The 18,334-nt window shown below is 35.7% G+C and overlaps 1 protein-coding gene and 1 long non-coding RNA gene across 4 annotated transcripts in view; both read right to left on the reverse strand.

Annotated features, from left to right (window-relative positions):
- Positions 1–3,580: 3,580 nt before the first annotated feature.
- Positions 3,581–8,009, reverse strand: LOC142361642 (uncharacterized). The gene is made up of 3 exons (XR_012764282.1): positions 6,702–8,009; positions 4,969–5,027; positions 3,581–3,631 (listed from the first exon to the last, which is right to left on the reverse strand). It is a non-coding gene; the product is annotated as an uncharacterized LOC142361642 (long non-coding RNA).
- A 464-nt stretch (positions 8,010–8,473) lies between these two features.
- The window catches only part of RBM26 (RNA binding motif protein 26), a 57,573-nt gene continuing 47,712 nt past the window's right edge, over positions 8,474–18,334 (reverse strand). For all 3 annotated transcript variants that reach the window (XM_075423474.1, XM_075423484.1, XM_075423465.1), the window contains 3 exons: positions 16,385–16,471; positions 13,009–13,122; positions 8,474–9,893 (listed from right to left, as the gene is read on the reverse strand). In XM_075423474.1, coding sequence (XP_075279589.1) covers positions 9,804–9,893; positions 13,009–13,122; positions 16,385–16,471 — 291 coding nt within the window. In that variant the 3' untranslated portion in view covers positions 8,474–9,803. The remainder of the gene's footprint in view (positions 9,894–13,008; positions 13,123–16,384; positions 16,472–18,334) is intronic.

Genomic DNA, 18,334 nt, shown 5'->3' on the forward strand with positions numbered 1-18,334 from the left:
GTCAGCTCAAATGCAGGTCCGTGCCACTTTCAGCTTAGCAGGTCACTGCTGAACCACAGCATGCCTTGTGTGTCTGAGGAGTGTGTGCAAGTGCCATGCTTCTGTTCTCAGTTGCTCTTCTGATCTTGTGGGATATGGAAATGCTTCAGCTTCCACATTCTGCTAAATGCTTTGTTAAATGTTTTGTCTTGGCTCCAGTAAATCAGAGGAAAAGAAAGACCAAGAGTTGAAGCCAAACACACATAACTGGGAACAGCACAGTGGTGCTGGTGATTCCACTGGAAGAAGCTTGTGTTGAACCAGAAAAGTGGGATGAAGAGCTCTACTGATCCAAGCTCCTCACTCCTGCCCAGCATCGCCCACCACTAACATCTTTTCAGCCACCTGGTGAAGTAGATTAGGACGGTAATTCAGTTGGACTACTCCATTTTTAAAAGCATAACCCAGCTCCTCAATTACTACTTTATCACACAGATACCTGCTGTGTCAAGCACAACGGATGGGCAGGAGTGACCAGCCAGGGTCGTCCTGAATGCTGATGTGGAACAAGACTATCCACGAGAACATTTCCCACACCTTCATCCTCGCCAGGAAAGAGTTACTGCTGCTTTATCTCGAAAATGAGTTCTCGAAAAACACTATAAAGTTCAGTGGTGGGTAGAAATTATTTCACAAAAAGATTTAAAAGCTAAAAGATAGCTCAGCATTTGTTAATTCAGGGTGACTCCAGAGAGTAATTCATAAGCTTCTAAATTAATATTTTTAAGAAGGTCATAAAATGTGAACTTTAGTAACTGCTACAGCCAATCAAGCTGCCATCAATCCTGCCTTGGATTACTAAAACAGTAGTAATTACCTACTCAAATTACTGTAAAAGTTTAACGAAAGCTTATCTACAGATAGTATCGCAGCATGATATACTGCCATTTAAAAATTGCAGTGTAGTGAGTGTTACTTGTTAATCTTTTTATCATTTCAGGTTCCAGTTTCTATAAATTATTTTCCTAACACAAAGCTATTTCTTCAGTGTTTTCCTGGCAAGCTGTCTTAAAAAAATTCAACATACAGTAAATTTGCAGAGAAGGGCCAGTACAAGAGCAAACACATCAGTATTTTCAGTACAGGAAGCACTACAGTAAATGAGGATGGATAAGAAAGAGCACTTACTTTAAACTCACTTGAAAAGGATGTTTACAGATAGTTCAACACAGAAACAGAAGACACTAATATATTTTAAATTATTTTTAATATTAAAGTTATAAAAACATTAATTTAGTGAAGACATACAAATAATACTGTGGGAAGTTCACCAATAAAAAATTGCAAATACAGACAAAGATAACAAGGTCTAATGGTGACTTGCGTTCCTCAATTTTTCACTATGTATCAACAGAAAAAAAGTGCTTAGTTTCATGCTGTTATCCTGCCGATATCTTTACATACATTCTTGTAGAAAAAATATTCTGTGACTCAGGTCTGGCAGTAAGCCTGCTGACCAGCACTTCGCGCGTTAACCATCTCTCAGCTTCTTCCACCAGAAAGGCTACTGATACTGCTCTTTGCTCTTTAATCTCACATTTTTCAGTAACAGAATAGTCCCACACATAAATCTGGCTACATAACAAGAACACTTACACAATGTACAGGATGTTGCTTCTGGGAGCAAAGAAATCCAGACCCTCAAACCAGAAAATGCCTTTTTCTGATCCCAATAGGAAGTTTTGCAAACTAACTGACCAAATTTTACCACAGACAAAATACCCAACAGCAGTAGCTTGTAGGACTCCCAGTATTCAGATCCCTGAATACTGGAAACAAATATTCACCAATTATTGACTTTGTATTTTAAAAGTAGACAGTTGGTTTTTTTTTTGTTTTTGTTTTTAAAGATACTGAATGAGTACTCCTGGATAGAGCAGCAACAGAAGTTTTCTATTCTCTCAGTAGAAAGATTAACCCATTTCAAAAGTTTCTAAGCAGTTATGGTTCCATATCCAGGCCCATTCAGTCACTGAAATAAGGCATGGAAGCAAAATTTTCAGGTATGAGCAGATAACATTTCCCTTCACTGCAAGAATTTCTTTGAAAGCCAGTCAAGATTTTAATTACTCAGCTATAGGAAGTCCACCTTTGTGAACATCTGTACTGCACAATTCTACACTGCAGCAAAGTTTTCTAAACCTGCTCACTTGCTGCTTACTAGGTATTTCTCTTTTTGTGTTCTTGATAAAACTTGCAGTTCTACTTAACCTTACACAACTTTGTCTTATACATGAAGGATGGTACAGACAATGGGGGAGTTTTGAAAACAGCAGCAATGAGAAAGGTTAAGATTGTAGAACCTTGCAAATAAATAAATAGTACCCTATCACTCTTCTCTGTTTTCTAAGATAAAACATTAGCATGGAAAACGTAGATGGAAAAATGGCATTAAAAATTGTATCAAAATACATATGAAGATAATATGTCAATTTTATTTGCTACCAAACTGGTAGAAATAGAACATGGGGGATATATCACCTTACAAATAAGGGGAATATATCATCTTAAACATTACATAATATCTCTCTGAGGGCACCAGTGGGTAAATATTAATCATCTATCAGATCTGAATGCAAGCAGATAACTGTGATTATAAAAAAACAAGAATTTTTTCAACGTTAATTTCTCTTCTCACAATCACTTCTGGTAAGCAAGGTTTCCATCTTTAAGTAAACTCAAAGATACTGGCTTCTTGGAAGCTTTCCAGCACTTTACAATGTGTATCCACAGGTGACAATCCAGCTGCCATCTTGCAAGAAAACAGAAGAGCGTATAATAATCTCCACACAGCCAACTTTGTGAGTTAGAGGGAGCGGAACAGAATTTGTGATGACTCAGCACTTTCTGATATTGCGCTAATGACCGAGAGGAAAAAGAAGATAACACAGAACGAGTCACGTGTGCCTCCTGTGCGTTGTTGCGTGCACGGATGTTGCACATTCAGAGCTCCAAGTGTAGAGACTCACAGGCTACCAGCAGCTTCCCGATGCACTGGGGCAAGAGAGTGACACGCAGTACATTGGACCTAGGAGGATTAGCAAGTGTTCCACACCCAGGCTGAAAACTTGTTTTGTGTAGTTACACTGCACCAGTTGGTGAAGATGCAGTAGTAATTCTTTGACATATTTAATGTAAGCCTGCCATGAAGCAAAGATGGCTACAGTGGAGAAATTTCTTCGCACCATGTAGGCTGGCAATTTCTTTTGTTGTTTATACAAAAATGTAGTATCATCTGCCTTTTCTGCGCCCCCCCCTTTCCATCAGCTTTCCATTCACTGCGTATCTCCTATTCCAGAGCATAAACACATGCTTAAAAGATTAATTTTTATAAAAAGCTTTGACAATGCAATGTAGTTACCTGAAGTTCTCTGTAACTTCAACTGTAACCTATCAAAAACTAATCCAACTCCCAGAGCAGAAAAGGAGATGGATATATGCCTCTTGAAACACAGAAATGTTCTCCTGTTTTATTCAGATTACACATCCGGAGTCACGTTTTATCATTGGTACCTAAATCCAAAGAGACATACTTTCTTTCAGTTCACACAAACAAAATTTCTGCTGACATGGTAGAGATGTATACAGGTTCCTGTAAGAAATGCAAATATTAGTATGAGAACTGAAACAGGAAAAATATCACAGAAGTGTTGAAATGGAAGCAAACTGCTTCCAGTCACTGTGGTTCACTTGTGTAGCCATAGTGCCCTCTAGCATTCGAAAGAGAAAATACAGGGCTCTACCTCAAAGGAAAAAAAAATCCACAAAATCAGAAATGCTTTTTTTTTTTTTTTTTTTTTTTTTTTTTTTTAAGTGAAGGAAAGTTTGCAAATGTGAGGAAGAATATCTTCATGTTAAAAACAAGGCACTTTAATGGAAAGGACAATTCTCTCAGCTTTGATGCAGCAGAGTCCTGCAGAGTTGGGAAGCTCTGTAAAATGAGAGTTCTTGTACCCTAAAGGCATTTCTGTGCTTCTGTGGATCTCACCTACACTGTACACGCATTAGCAACATGCCCATGATTTTGGCAAAAGGATATAGGTTTTTACATGCATAGAACAACACACTTTTTTGTGAAGTCTTTGTTTTCTCTAGAAGGACGAAACATTTTGGCTCAAACTTCTTTATTGCATAAAATTCCACGCAACTTGAAGAATAAATTATGACCTTTAAAAACAAAGAAATTTTCCTCATTCCCTAGAGAGCAAATTATTGTATAGAGAGAAGAGTTAGTATGCCTTAGAGCTGAGAAATTTTTCTGTCTAGCTGCAGATCATTAGGAAAACATTTTTGAGAAGTTAGTGTTTCTTTTTTCCTTTGCACTTAAAAGAACACTAAGCCTAAGAAGCAGCACTCATTCTTTAGCAACTGGGAAATGGTCACCTACACTGTTCAAATTCTGAGGCCTGTAAATAGTATTTCTGATTTTAAATAATCTCCATAGCTTGTCAGGAGGAACTGTAACCACCAGTTTGCTCCCCCTCCCCCATCCCCTCTTAAAGAAGAGTATATGCTAGACGATACAAAAAGATCTGATTTTTTAAAGAAAATATTTAACCATCAAATTACTATCAAAAAAATCCATGTGAAACTGCAACACAAGAGGTTAAAATAGCGTAAAAAAGAAAAAGACAATTTTACCCTCTCTGCATCCAAAAGGTCCAAATGAAAAAAAAAAGTCTACTGCAGATGTTTACCAGAAAAATGAATTCTGAAGAGCACATGCCTCAGAATTTTTTTCTCCCAGTGGCTGACGGGGAAATACTAAAATCGAGCTTCTCAACTAGCACAGACAGATTTGCTGAATATGGTATTCCAGTCTTTGCCAGAGAAAGGTGAGAAACTGAGTTAGTCTGTGGTGCTAACAAAGCAGGAAGGATCTTGGAATTCAAGAATTCAAATTGCAACATGAAAATTATTATAAAATACCACAGGGTCAGATGAGATGATTTTCAAAGACATCAACTGGTCCCAGGATTACAACCTTACTGTAAGAAAAAAAGAAAAATTAATCTCCACTCTCAAGGACAAAGTACCAACATTCAGATAAACTTTATCACTAACAAATATCGAAGGTTTCTACAAATCAGAAATTTCTCTTATTTTCCTAATGGGTCATTATGTAGTATGTTCTTGAAATCCCTCTCATCAGTGTCGCAATTAGATCTAAAGAGAATTCAAATAAAAGGCTGAAATCACTGAAGTCTGTTTTTGTTGCAAATATTTTTGATGTCTACAGAATTAAAACACAGTTCAGAATACAACATGCAGAGACATATTAAAAAATGAAAATAATTATTCTACAAAACTACTGTATTTTTGCAACTGTGGTACAAGCACACTAGTGCATTTATACAGGTCTACATGAGTCCACGAAAACTAAGAGTTCATTTTCACCAAGGATCAGTTTACAGCTGTATTGGCTCAACTAAAAAGGATTTATTTTTTTTTTAATCTTGATCAAGAACTTCTACTTTGACTTAACAGGTTCATTTGAAAGATATCAAGTGCTATAACATTAGTACAGTAAAAACCAGCTCCACTCGGAATAGGATGACAAAGAACAATAAAAATTGTTCACATTTTCACACTTTATTACTTTTTTTCCCCACAAACCCCTCAAATTTCTGCTATTTATTCTAATCTTGTAAATTGTAACTTAATTTGCTAATTGTAATAAAAGGTAAGTGACATAGGATTAAATCTAATTATATTTTCTTTAGTTGGAACATTAAAACAATGTTGAACTAGAGTAAATGAGGCATTTCATTGAAGGTCTATGCCTCTACACTATTTTGTGTATTGGTACAATAGAAGTGTATGACTGGTGGAAGACAAAAAAAAAAAAAAATATCCCATCCCCACCTATTTTTGGTGAGACCTACTAGTTCAGGGATTAGTTAACAAAATAGGGGGGGATATCTAAAATCATCTCCTTGAGTCAAAACCAAATCCTTGTGCATATTTTTGTGCTCTTTTATGTTAATGAAATAATTGACAATTACAAATTATCCATCCCACTTAAAAAAATCCTCAAATAAATGTACAGTTATTAAAAGTTACCCAAGGGCCGTCAAGAATAGTAAGCTTAGATGGCTTGGGGACCTCTTCAGAGTAGATGGTCAACAACAAAATCAGATGTTTTAAATTAGGTACAATCATGCTACACTGTTCTCAGATACCGAAGTTACCTGGATAATATTTTTTTTACTCCTTTTCTAGTCAAGGAACAGAGACTGCTTTTTAGAGTATGGTTTAGAACAGAAACCTATTTTAAGTGTCTGAAGTTATACGAATACTTTTCAACGGGTGCTTTTTCTAAGAAACAGACCTGCTTAGACTTAGTTGTAAAATAAGTCCTGTATGTTTGTGTTTCACTAATAAATAACTTGTATTTTTCCTATGGGTTTTCTGTTTAAGTAAATTTTAAGAGAAGAAAAAATACAATTAGCACTGGCCTTAAGTAAGGCTTTGAAGAGGTATTCTTGTTACTTCACAGTTTTGTAGACTGTAATAATAGTCTGAATTACCGACTCCCATTACTTATAATTTTTTGTAGTTCAACCAAATGTCATTTACTACAATGTTGTCATTGAACTGCATGTCAGATCGTGTCTTATTCAAGCCCCTTAGCATCTAGCCGGAAGAAAATAAATGTTTACCTTTTTTGACATAAACTTTGACAAGCTGTCTGGGGAAAACCAAGGCAATCCCGCTCTCGGTGTTTCAGACTAGGAAAATCCATTTGCAGAACTGTTAAAAAAAATACAATGATTTAGCTAATCACAGTGGAGGCACACTTGGGAATGAGTTCAGAAGGATGAACTAAGTAAAGAAGGGAACGAAAGTCAGCAGGATGCTTGGTTTGTTGATTCAGACAAGGAAGGATGCTGCTCCAGGTGACAACAGATTTCATCGAAGGTGATCCTAATAAGGATCTGACTGAACTGACAAGAGTTGGCTAAGGTAGTAGCAAAAAACGGGAGAACAGAGCTAGACAAGGAATACAAGGACAGGGCAAGACAAAAAGAAATGAAATAGAGAAAGTCATTTGACAATGACAGAACTAAGTGTAGAATCCATTTTGACTGCAACCGGGGGGCTGTTCTCTTACACTAAATGGCACACAATCATAGATTAGTTTCAACTGAAACAAACATTTGGGTTTGCTTCTTAAAGCGAGAGTGAACCAAGCCATTCTGACCCAGGTGGTTTTCAATAGTTCAGAGTGTCACAAGGTAACAGCAGGGGACAAACCAGATGCCAGTAAGAATTTTCCCCAACACCTTTCATTGACAGAAGTTTGGGGGAGAAAGGTGGTAAAAAGAATTTTAAAAGATTTCTTCCCCCTACAGGTAGACCATGGTGCAAACAATTACCAAGAAGTGAAACTTGCATGGATGCATTACCAGGCTGAATTCAAAACAAGCAGGCAAACTCGCAATAGCAATTTCGAAACTACATGATACAGCAATTTCAGATGATTCCTAACAATCATCCACGTAAAGAACACACTAGTAGTTGTCATCATCTTGTGTTGGTTGACTGCAGTGAAGAGGCAGGACTGAGCACCAGACAAAATATGTCACACAACCACCTCAAGGCAGCATCCACAGTCCTTCCTTGTGCTGTACCTGTTCTGTAAGACAACACACAAAAAAATTCCACCTCCTAGACTGCCAATCCATGACGCTTCAGATGTACTGAATTATTAAAATAGAAAAGTAGGAAAGCTTGTATTTAATTAAGTGAACTAGAAACAGCTCATTCAGAGCACTGGATAAAAAGGTTTTTAAAATATTTTATTTTGCCTGAAATTCAGTGTAAAAGGAAATCAATTTCCCAAATAGAATTCCTTAGGGCAAGATTTAAACTTACTGTAACAAGCATGGCAGTCAATTGTGAAATTTCAATGTGAAACTAAGACTACACAAAAAATTTAAGTGCGTATTTTTGCAACAAGATATGCATACACGCAGGGACATAGAAAAAAAAAAAAAAATGAAGACAAACAACAAAAAACCCCAAAACAGGATCCAGGTCAAAAAACCCTCAAATAGCTGAGAAACACAGAACAAAAATACTACAGCTGGAGCTCCTCTCTCTGGGATACAACTACTTTCCCCCATTCCTATTTTGGAATTTAAAAAGAAAGGCAAGGACATGACTTATAGCAGTTCTCCCCCACCTCCTGTCGTCATCGTCCCCCTGACAAAAGCACAGACTAAAGAAAATATACTAAGTAATATCCCCTGCATCTATCTGATATAGGAGATAGTGGTTTTATGCTGCACTTATTAATGAGTTGATGGAGTAAAAAAGAAAAGCCAGAAAAACTTCACAACTCTAATACTTAATAAATTGATTTTCTTTTGAAAACAGACCAGCAGAGTGCCACTAAATAGAAATAAAAACAAGTCTTTCTGGTCAGAGAGGTCCTTTACTGCAAAAGACTAGGCAGCTCCCCTTCCTAAGAAGGGGAACAACTTTAGACCTTACATAACAGAATGCTCCATTAGAAAGAGCCAATTAAGTAATTCTGTGGAGTGGAAATTCTACTAACGTTTCATTTATGTACCTTTTTAAACGATGAATATACACTATAGTGTGAACTTGGTATCTGCTGAGTATTACTTCTGAAATGCAAAAATGTAATCATAGAAACACAGGAATAAAAAAGATCCATTAGTGTGCATAGTCAAAAGTTTTTACAATAATACCTACCAAATATTCCACTTCACCTCATGTATTTTTCTAAATTACATTTCACTACTCATATATTTCTGTGGGATCAAATTTTCTTCTACAGTTGCACAGTGAAGGGATACAGAATAAATTCCTTATTGTTGGAATATTTTCTAGGTACCGTTTGACTTAAACTAGTTTAACATTCAGAAGACATTCAAAAGGTTTTATGCAACAGATTACACCTGTGTGTTCACGTAAATGCAACTTCATTAAGATTTTTTAAATATTCAATACTATTGTAGTATAAGTGGTAGTGATTACAGCTCCTTTTGTGAATATGGGGGTGGGGTTGCCATTTGGAATGGTCTTTTTTCTTTTCTCTTTTTTTTCTTTTTTTTTTTTTTTTCACTGTGAAGGACCATTGCCTCAGCTTTTTTGGTTATTGCTTTTTTTTTCTTTTCTTTTTTTTTTTTTTTGAAGACCATTCCATTTCTTTATTTTTTAACATCTTAAAGTCGTAAGGACTTATATGCAAAGCAGTCATACACTTTATCATTAAAACCCATAGGTAAAATACGTACACAAATCCAACAAAAGGCTAGTACATAGTAAAGCCTAAGCATACTACTATGCAATATTATGAATACATAACTTTAGAGACTTCGGTTTAGTACTGTTATCTATTCATTTCTGAAAACATTCACAAAGATTTTAAATGCAAATTTTCATTCCGTATCTGGAATAGAACAAAAATCATCTATGTTATAACAACTTTTGGTCGTTTGTGTTTGACCAATTCAGTAAATTACAAAGAACCCAAAGAATTCTGTAACTTTCTGTAGAACTATGTAATAAAAACATTGCATATGTTCCTAGTATGATGTCTTTAGCAATCATTTACTGAAATGTAACTCAAACATCAATCTCTCAAAACGTGTAACTGACCAGCTGCTTTTTAGTCTATATCTGAATCCAACTTCATCACAAAACCCCTTTCAATACAAAGATGCAGAAGTACATTAGGTAATACTAATGCAACACAGGTGCAGTTCTAGCATTGTCATTGATCAGTTGAATCATCTTCTCCACGAACGAGATTCATTTTCTTCCTCCTCTTCATCATCATCTTGAAGCAGCGAGTCATCCACCAAAGATTCTTCCTGAAACTTCAAGAGAAAAATGCGATACTGTTAAGTCTGAAAATGCTCAAAGATCGAAAAGCAAAATACAAATCTCTGATACCTGTGATTTAATAAAGAACAAATATATTTTTTAACAGGTAGACGGTTATACTTTCAAAAAGTATACTGTATGTATACGTATTATATACATATATCAATAAATAGCAAATGAAACATGTTTTTTTTCTTTTTTTGTGGACTTCAAAATGACCAGGACTTATGCACCTCATACTTCAATAGCTCCTCTGATTCTTCAGCGTATCATTCATGCCCACACTGCAATTTCCCATGAAACTTAAGATGCTACAACTGACAACTAACGCTAGCTTAATCGAGATTAAAACCGATACAAAGATTTAAAAGATTGGGGCGGGAAGGCAGGTATTTACAGAAATTTAGACAAAATATATTAATGCATTTTCAATCGCTTTCAGTAACCACATAGTAACTCGACAGACTTCACAAAACCCTGAACATTTCAGGTCCACAGTTACAGGCTTCAGAGAGGCAAAGTTCAAAAAAGAAAGACAAACAGAGAGTTGTTTAAATTTTTGTCTACATATACACACAGAGTTGTATATATAAACTATCCCGTCTCAGAACTTTTTTGACGATTGTACCTATCACAGCAATTTCTGCACTAGCTAAAGAAAGGGCTAAAACACAAGGATGTCCTTCCCCCACTATGTCTCCCAGCTGTTAGATAACAGTTACAGTCTTCCTTGCTTATTCTTCTTGTCCCAGTAACTGCAGTTTTTGTTACAGAATTGCCAAATTCAACAGGAGGCATCAAGGTTGATTTATGAAGTTAAGGAGCCTCCTGGAGAGATGTGAGGCTCCAGACTGAAGAAAGCCTAGAACTAAGACTTCTCTCTGTCCAGTAAGCTGTTTTACAAGAGGGAGAAACTACTATCTTCATTACTTTTGCCTACAGAAAGTTCATTTTAAAAAGCAGATCTGTCAACAGCTGCCCTGTCTGTCAGTGCGTACTTGGGTACGCTAAGCCAGACTAAAACACAGAAGCTTTCTGAGGACTTAGCCTCTTCCCCTGATGTCTACATACCCGGCAGGCTAAAACACAACAGTGCTGTCAAAAAGCAGCAGTCCTCAGCAGTGCACAATGCAGAACTCTTAAGGTGCGCAGGGCTAGGTGGCAATAGGGATGATCAAAAAGCCTGGAACAACTTCCGTATAGTGCAACAACTATAGGGACTCTCTGGCCTGGACAGAAAGTAACTGAGGAGAAGTACAACAGGAGTCCATATATATTGAGTGTCTCAGAGAAAGCGAACAGAGAATGATGGTTTTCTTTTTGATGTAAGAGCAGGAGAACATGAACGTTAAACATGCAGGTGGCAGGTCCCGTATAAAGATACTTATTCTTGGTAGACGTAGTGGAATAGTAGTAGCATTCCCTCTTGCAGGACATTATGGACGCTATACAGATTCCAAAGAAACAAGACAAATTCATAAAATAAACACCTATCAAGGGCTTCCAACTACAAAGACACCACATGTCTGACTCAACAGGTCCCTAAACTGCAAACCACTGATGATTAAATGCTTATCTTTTCTTACACGTCTTAAGACTCTTCCTAGGCATCTGTTGTTGACTCAGAGCCAACTCTTTTGTTAGGCACCCAGGTGTAAAATGTAAGGTATCTAGGAAGATTAGGTGCTTTTGTAATGAAGTGGCTACTCACCAGAGATTTTCTATAGCATCCAAGTCCAAAAGACCTACCTCATATTTTCAAAAATGGACTAGGAGCCCTGTTTCATTATGAAGAATGCCACTCTGCTGAAAAGATCTAGCTGCCTTTTTTCTTTTTTTCTAAAAACTTCAAGGTACTTAGTTTCACTCAAGTTTTCAGCCAGCCATCCCTTTGTAGCACAGTATTCCTTGGCTGAACTAAAATCATAGTTTATACATGGCAAAAGGAAGGAAAACTTTTTCACGTGTTTACAATAGCTGCTATACAATGAAGTAAAATAAGCAGCATGATGAACTGGAGGCATGGAGAAACTCCAGATATTTTGCATGTATAAAGAACGTATGACTGAAATTCAGACCACTGAATGTTACTATGTACAGTATCTTTTATGCAATTGGTTGAACTTCAGTGCTTGAACATGAAGTTCTTGAACTCATCCACCTGGGACCTGGGGATCATAATCTTACACTTCAAATACTAACTTAACCAAATGCTAGAAGCAATACAAAGCTCAGAAAAGGAATGAAAGGCATTTGAATGCAAAGTTTCCCAAGGATTATTGAATAGAAACCCCTCATGCAAAGAAACCTGGAGAAGGCTAGGAATACTAATTCACTGGTATCATAGGAAAAAGATACAGACAAAATCCTGTCACCAAATAAGTCAAGGTGTACTTCTACTTCAGCTATTCTGTGGCAATTATGTATATACAGGTTAACTGACAGTGAATGAATTAGAAAAAAGATTGCGTGACTTCCTCCCCAAATGGCTTTTATTTTTCAGCATGCACAAACATCAGTATTTTCAGTGTAATGAGTTAAACGCATCCAGAAATGTTGCCCCACTATTCCTACATTAACCAGTTCAGGTTATTTGGACAAGGCTTTAGTATCTTTCATGCATCATGATGATGACTAACACTCAGCAGGGGTACTTCAGATGTCTAAATGAAGTTAGTAAATGCTCTCAATGATTCCTTCATCTGTATCCTCCAAGCCACCTCTTTCTATGAAGGAAAAATAGATTCTGAAATTTGATCCTCCAAGAAATTAGTGGCTAAAGTAGATGGTAGAAAACCCCATGGTTTGGACAAAATCCTCAATCTCTCTTACGCAAGCTCAAACCCATCCCTTCCATTTTCTAGATAAATCCTCCAAGTTTTCTGTTGTATAAGAAATGAAACATTTCTGCAAGGAAAAGGATCTGGACTTTCAACAGCTCAGAACACAAGAAATGTATTTATAGATAAATCCACTTTCTGATATCAAAACATGAGGTAGATTCAAAAATAGAAGTATGAATCAGAATATCATTTTCTTCTGAAAAAGCTACACTATTTCAACTTAAAAATCAAAAATGAAAGAAAAAAAAAGAAAAAGCAAGCTTACTTCTTCTTCATCAGGTTCAGCTTCTTCTGTTTCAACAGCTGACATACTAGCAACAGGCTTGTTCCATGCCAACTTCAACTCCTGTCCTTTAAAACGAGATCCATGAATTGCAGCCTACAACAAGTTTAAATGTTTTAGTTATATATTTCTTTGTCAGGAAAAACTAACTTCAGTAATACTTAAATGCCAGAAAGAAACCAACAGTCTGCTTTTTTAAAAGAAAATCTAAGTTGTAATATGTTCATACTGAACTACTGTTAACAGGTTAAAACACAACAACATCATTCACTGCACATGGAATTCACACATCCTTTCAGGAAAGTGATCAAAATATATTCAGAACAAAATAAGCTTTGAAAACCATAAAGCATTTGGTGATGTGGGTAACATGCTGAACCAACACCTTCCTGGTTTTCAGCATTATCTTCATGGGTTCTTCACCTTTCAAAGATGGACACAAAACTGTTAACGTATAGCTTACTGGAAGAAGCAAGACATTCCACATACAAATAATTCAATATATTTTAAAAAAAAAACCCTCAAACAACTAAAAAAGTCCCTTTGTGATTACAACTTAATCTACTGGAAAACGTTCCACTTCCTGTAAAGCTGTTGTAATTGAAATGTAAAATTTTTTAACTTATGGGATATTCATGCCTTTCTAAGTACCAGCTGCATTAAGTGGCTGCTTTGGAAATAGTATGTTCAAATTAAAGTAACATGAATGAGCATAAATCAGCGTTAGCAACATTCCGAAATAACCGTCATGGTCACAAAAGATTTATAGTACAATCTGAAAGCACAGCATAATGTGAAATGTAGAAACAATTACATGTTCAATGACATCTGAACATGAATTGTGTGATATTAAAGTCCCCAGGTATAAATTTTAAATCTGTACATATAAATTTATGATAAATTTAAAAGATTCTATGCTTATTAAAATGCAGCTCAGGAGCTTTTGGTTCATGGTCTCATCACAATGTCACACAACTAGAATTTTTAAAAGTACTTATCCGTGACATTTAGGTCCAGAAACAACTTGTAATCTTTGGAAGAAATTACTACTACATAAAAATGCAACATTTTACAATAGGGAATCCTCCTCTTCCTTCCAGGCTAGAACACATACGGTCATAAAGCTTAGGCCTATTTTCATTTCAGAAGGTAAAATATTAGCTGCATTTACATCGCAATTGGCCTCAACAGAGGTTTTTACTGATTACCTTCTACAGCTTTTCCAATTGCCAGTCTTAAAGTCTGCTTTGGTGGCAAACAGAAATACCAGTGGAAATATATAAAAATATCTTAAGGAAAATACACATTTTACTATATTTGATCAAACACAGTTTTAATAAACTTTTAATTTAAAAATCAAGGCTCAATTAGACACAAAGTCATTTGACAATTAAAAGTTTTAACACTAACTAGAATGTGGACATCTCACACATTGATCATGAATTCTGACTCAACTAAAATATCCTCACTTTCCAAAGCGTATTCCAAACCTCACGTTGAAAACTCCATCTATTCTATTCAAGAGTGATTGAGGAAAAACATCCTGCTCTTCAAATGCAGTGAAATAAATCATAAATAGAACAAAAAAAAAAAAGGGGGGGGGGGCCGGGGGGAGTACATAATGTCGACTTCAACCTTTCCACCAAACATACCTTCCTTCTGCCCCTGCCCACATTTTTCTCCATTCTCTGCACTGCCTTTTTTTCCAGGTGCTTCCTATCTCTACACTTCTGTGTTTGGTCCCAAAATACTACCACTACCTGCTTTTTGGGTACAGAAATTTAGCCAAGGCTGAAATGATTCTCCATGCCAATTTTTAGGCAAAACAAGCTGTAACAGTAAAAACTTTATTTTGCTGATAAACAAGTATCTGTAGTAAGATACTGTCAAGATCCTTGTGACTCATACTCCACCTGGGAGAAGTAAAGACTTTATCTGGACAGTCCATAAAAAACAGATTATTGTTCTAGGTGACCCATTTTTATTTTCAGGGAAGCAGAAGTTCCTCTCAATACTCAGAATATTTCTCACATAAATGACAACGGCAAAGAATATGAAGCCGCAAAAACTACCCAATGTCAGGAAGCACCAAACCTAAAATTCCAATCTTAATTCAGCCCACTTGTGAGTATACTAATTATGACAGGTTTTATCTGCAAGTAGGTATTTCTAATTCTCCACAGAACTTTTGTTCGTTGGTGAACTGTGTTCCTTCAATATGGTACTGTTTTTCCCCATCAGTCAGTACACACTATGTACCATTAATTACACTTCCTTTTTTACAGAATAATTACAATCTCTGCACAGTTAGTGCTCCTCATTGCTATATTTAAGAGTTTCACAAACAAAATTTATGTTTCTCTAAAACATCTCTGGCACATGCATCAAATCGTTTCGCAGAATATGTAACCATAATGACACTGTAAGTGTTCAAAACTATTGTCATTGGCTTAATTTGCACTGTAAATATCATTATTTTGTCACTCATGTCTTTGGTGTCTCAAGATAAAGCACACAAAATGAGAAGAGTCTGGCCAGGTATGAAAACTGTGTTGAAGTAAGCTCCACAAGATTAACCACGTGCAAAAATAGCAACTTTGTGCAAAATACAAATAAAAAATTTACATCTTTCCATACAACCATACCGTCAATATGAAACCATTCTTTCTGGAGTCCCTATTATTTTCAGGATATTCATTTCCAACAGTGATGCAAGGATTTTAAAGAAAACAAAATCATTTGCAGAACAACTATGGTCATTACTTTGTGCAGGTTCACATACCGCCTACACCACTGACTGAATGAGGCAGGAGTCCCGCTAAGCTAAACATATAAAGTCCCAACGATCCATATGTAAGGATGCTGAATCACAACATAACTCAACTCCAGATTTTAGTCTCTAAAAGTTACTTCTGTAATTCTCTAAATTTCTAAGAAATATGCTAAAAAAAAAAAAAAAACCACCCACAAACAAACAAGGACCCCACCACATCAGAGGCTCACTCTGTGGAATGTCAGTGAAATTTCAGGTGGACTGTAAGGGTAGGAAGTCTTCATGTGAAAACAACTGGCAACTAAATAAACATAAATCAAGACATCCAACTATCAATTCCCAGGTGTTTATCTCAATTTCTCTTTTATATCCTGTATCTGAGTTTGCTATAAACATCTTCATTTCCTAAGGATTTCAGTAATATGCTGTTCTGACAGATTTGTTTAATCTAGAATTAAACTTTCGTGTCACACTTCTTTTAAAATGCTTTTAAATAATTAGCAGTATTAAATTTAACCAAATATAGAAATATAATGTAACTAGAAAGCAGCTGAATGTTGCAGAGTGTTTTCAACAAATACTCACAGCTTCAGCTTCTGCTCTTGTCTTAAAGGTAATCACTGCATGGAGAGAAGAGTCATCTATCTGGCAATCTTCAATTTCACCATATTGCTTTTAATAAATAATAGAAAAAAAGCTTAGTGAAATAGTTCTCCACCTCTAAAAATGCTGTCCTAAATCAAATGCACTCAAAAATCTTGCAAAATTAGAACAGTGTACCTTTCACAGCCTTAACGGCAATCAGAGTACTTGTCTTTGAAAGGAATACAGTTACTTTTACTTGCATTTCTAAAGCACAAAAGGGCTGTAATTTCTGGATTTCTTGACTGTAAACATACAGATATGAAGTAAAATTATGACAGAAAAAGAGCTTCTTCTGCTTCAATATTTCTCTCTTGATCAGAAAGAAGGGATCTTGAGATGATTCCATTAGTCTATTACGAAACTCTTCCACAAAAAGATTTATTAGACACAGGGACAGTAGAAAAAATTTCGGAACTAAATTTCATTTCAGCATCTTAAGAACCTGACCCATCTATTCCTGTAATGGTCTTTATGGTATTGCTACCGTTAATGCTACCATCACTGTAAGCTGCAATGCCCAACATATCTGCACAGGTGTAGTGCACTGCTGATGTGCACAGAGTTGTGATGTTGTATCACAGAAACACAGCTCAGTGCACTTCCACGGAATTTGGAGCAAGTTTAAAAACAGCAAATGCACAACCCACAAAATGAAATAATTAACTTTTTTCCTCAGTGTTATACTACTAACACTACAAATAGAATTATACTTGTTGATGCTACTAAGTTTTTTTGTTAGTATTTTAGTTTGTTAAAGATAGTAAGTTTAATTCCCCCTGCAATAAAACCAAATTATAAGAAAATATTAAGTTCTGAGCAAATTCATGACCATAAACTGACACCACACAGCAAGTTTTTAACAGTGGCAGATTCTGTCTTCATTTTGACATTCTTTGCAGTCAGTAAGAGAAGTACATAATAAAACAAAAAAATATGAAAGGTGATCAGCAAAATTTACTTTAGCAATATTCCTAAGGTAGACTAAATCACAATATCATTCTGTAGATTAAGACTTTTCTTATACTCATCGTTGCAACTGGACTCAGAAATGTCCTATGGTTGACCAAATGGATTGTACTGCTTCATTTTGAAGTTTTTTGTTCTTAATTTTACACCAAAAATTTGTGAAGTCATTGCTCAAATGTTCAGTCGATCATCTGTCTCTGTAGAAAATCCTTTTGTTCTGCTTAAATGCACACACACACATATATATATACAGGTATGTATAAATGTTCAGTCTGTCATTCATCTCTATAGAAAGTAGTTTTGTTCCCTTAATGGGTTACATTGGTTCCCTTTTTGTTCCCCCATATTGGTACAATGCGGTGTACTTAAGGGGAACAAAATATATCCATACATTTATGTATGTGTATATATACAGCTCCTGGAAACATAACACCTTAAAAACCCTAGTATAATAGTGGCACTTTTTTTTGGTGTGGTTTTTTTTTTAATATATATATATTTCTGCTGGTTTTTTACTTTATTCTATTTGCACATAAAAATTTGCATAAAATTATGTCAATTTATCATATTTTAGACTAAAACCAGAGAAACAACTACTATAGAAAAAGCTCTGACTTCAAGCTTACAGAGATGAACAGTCAAAAACCTCTGGCTGCCCTGCCAAGATCTGCATATAATCGCACCATTCTCATCTTGATTCTTAAATTCAGAAAATTGGGCAAAAGCACTGAAAATTTTCAGTTAAAGTTTACATTAAGTGCTTGTTAAGACAATTCAATAAACAGACTGCAAGTATTGGAAGTTTTGCACTGCATCAGTCTTTGCTCTCACCATACCTTCAGTTATTTTACCTTTCTATGCCTAAAAATTTGTAACAATTTTACACGTAACCTGAACAAATAAACATTATAAGGCATTACTTTA

Source organism: Opisthocomus hoazin, chromosome 1 (assembly GCF_030867145.1).
Source record: "Opisthocomus hoazin isolate bOpiHoa1 chromosome 1, bOpiHoa1.hap1, whole genome shotgun sequence".
Taxonomy (NCBI): domain Eukaryota; kingdom Metazoa; phylum Chordata; class Aves; order Opisthocomiformes; family Opisthocomidae; genus Opisthocomus; species Opisthocomus hoazin.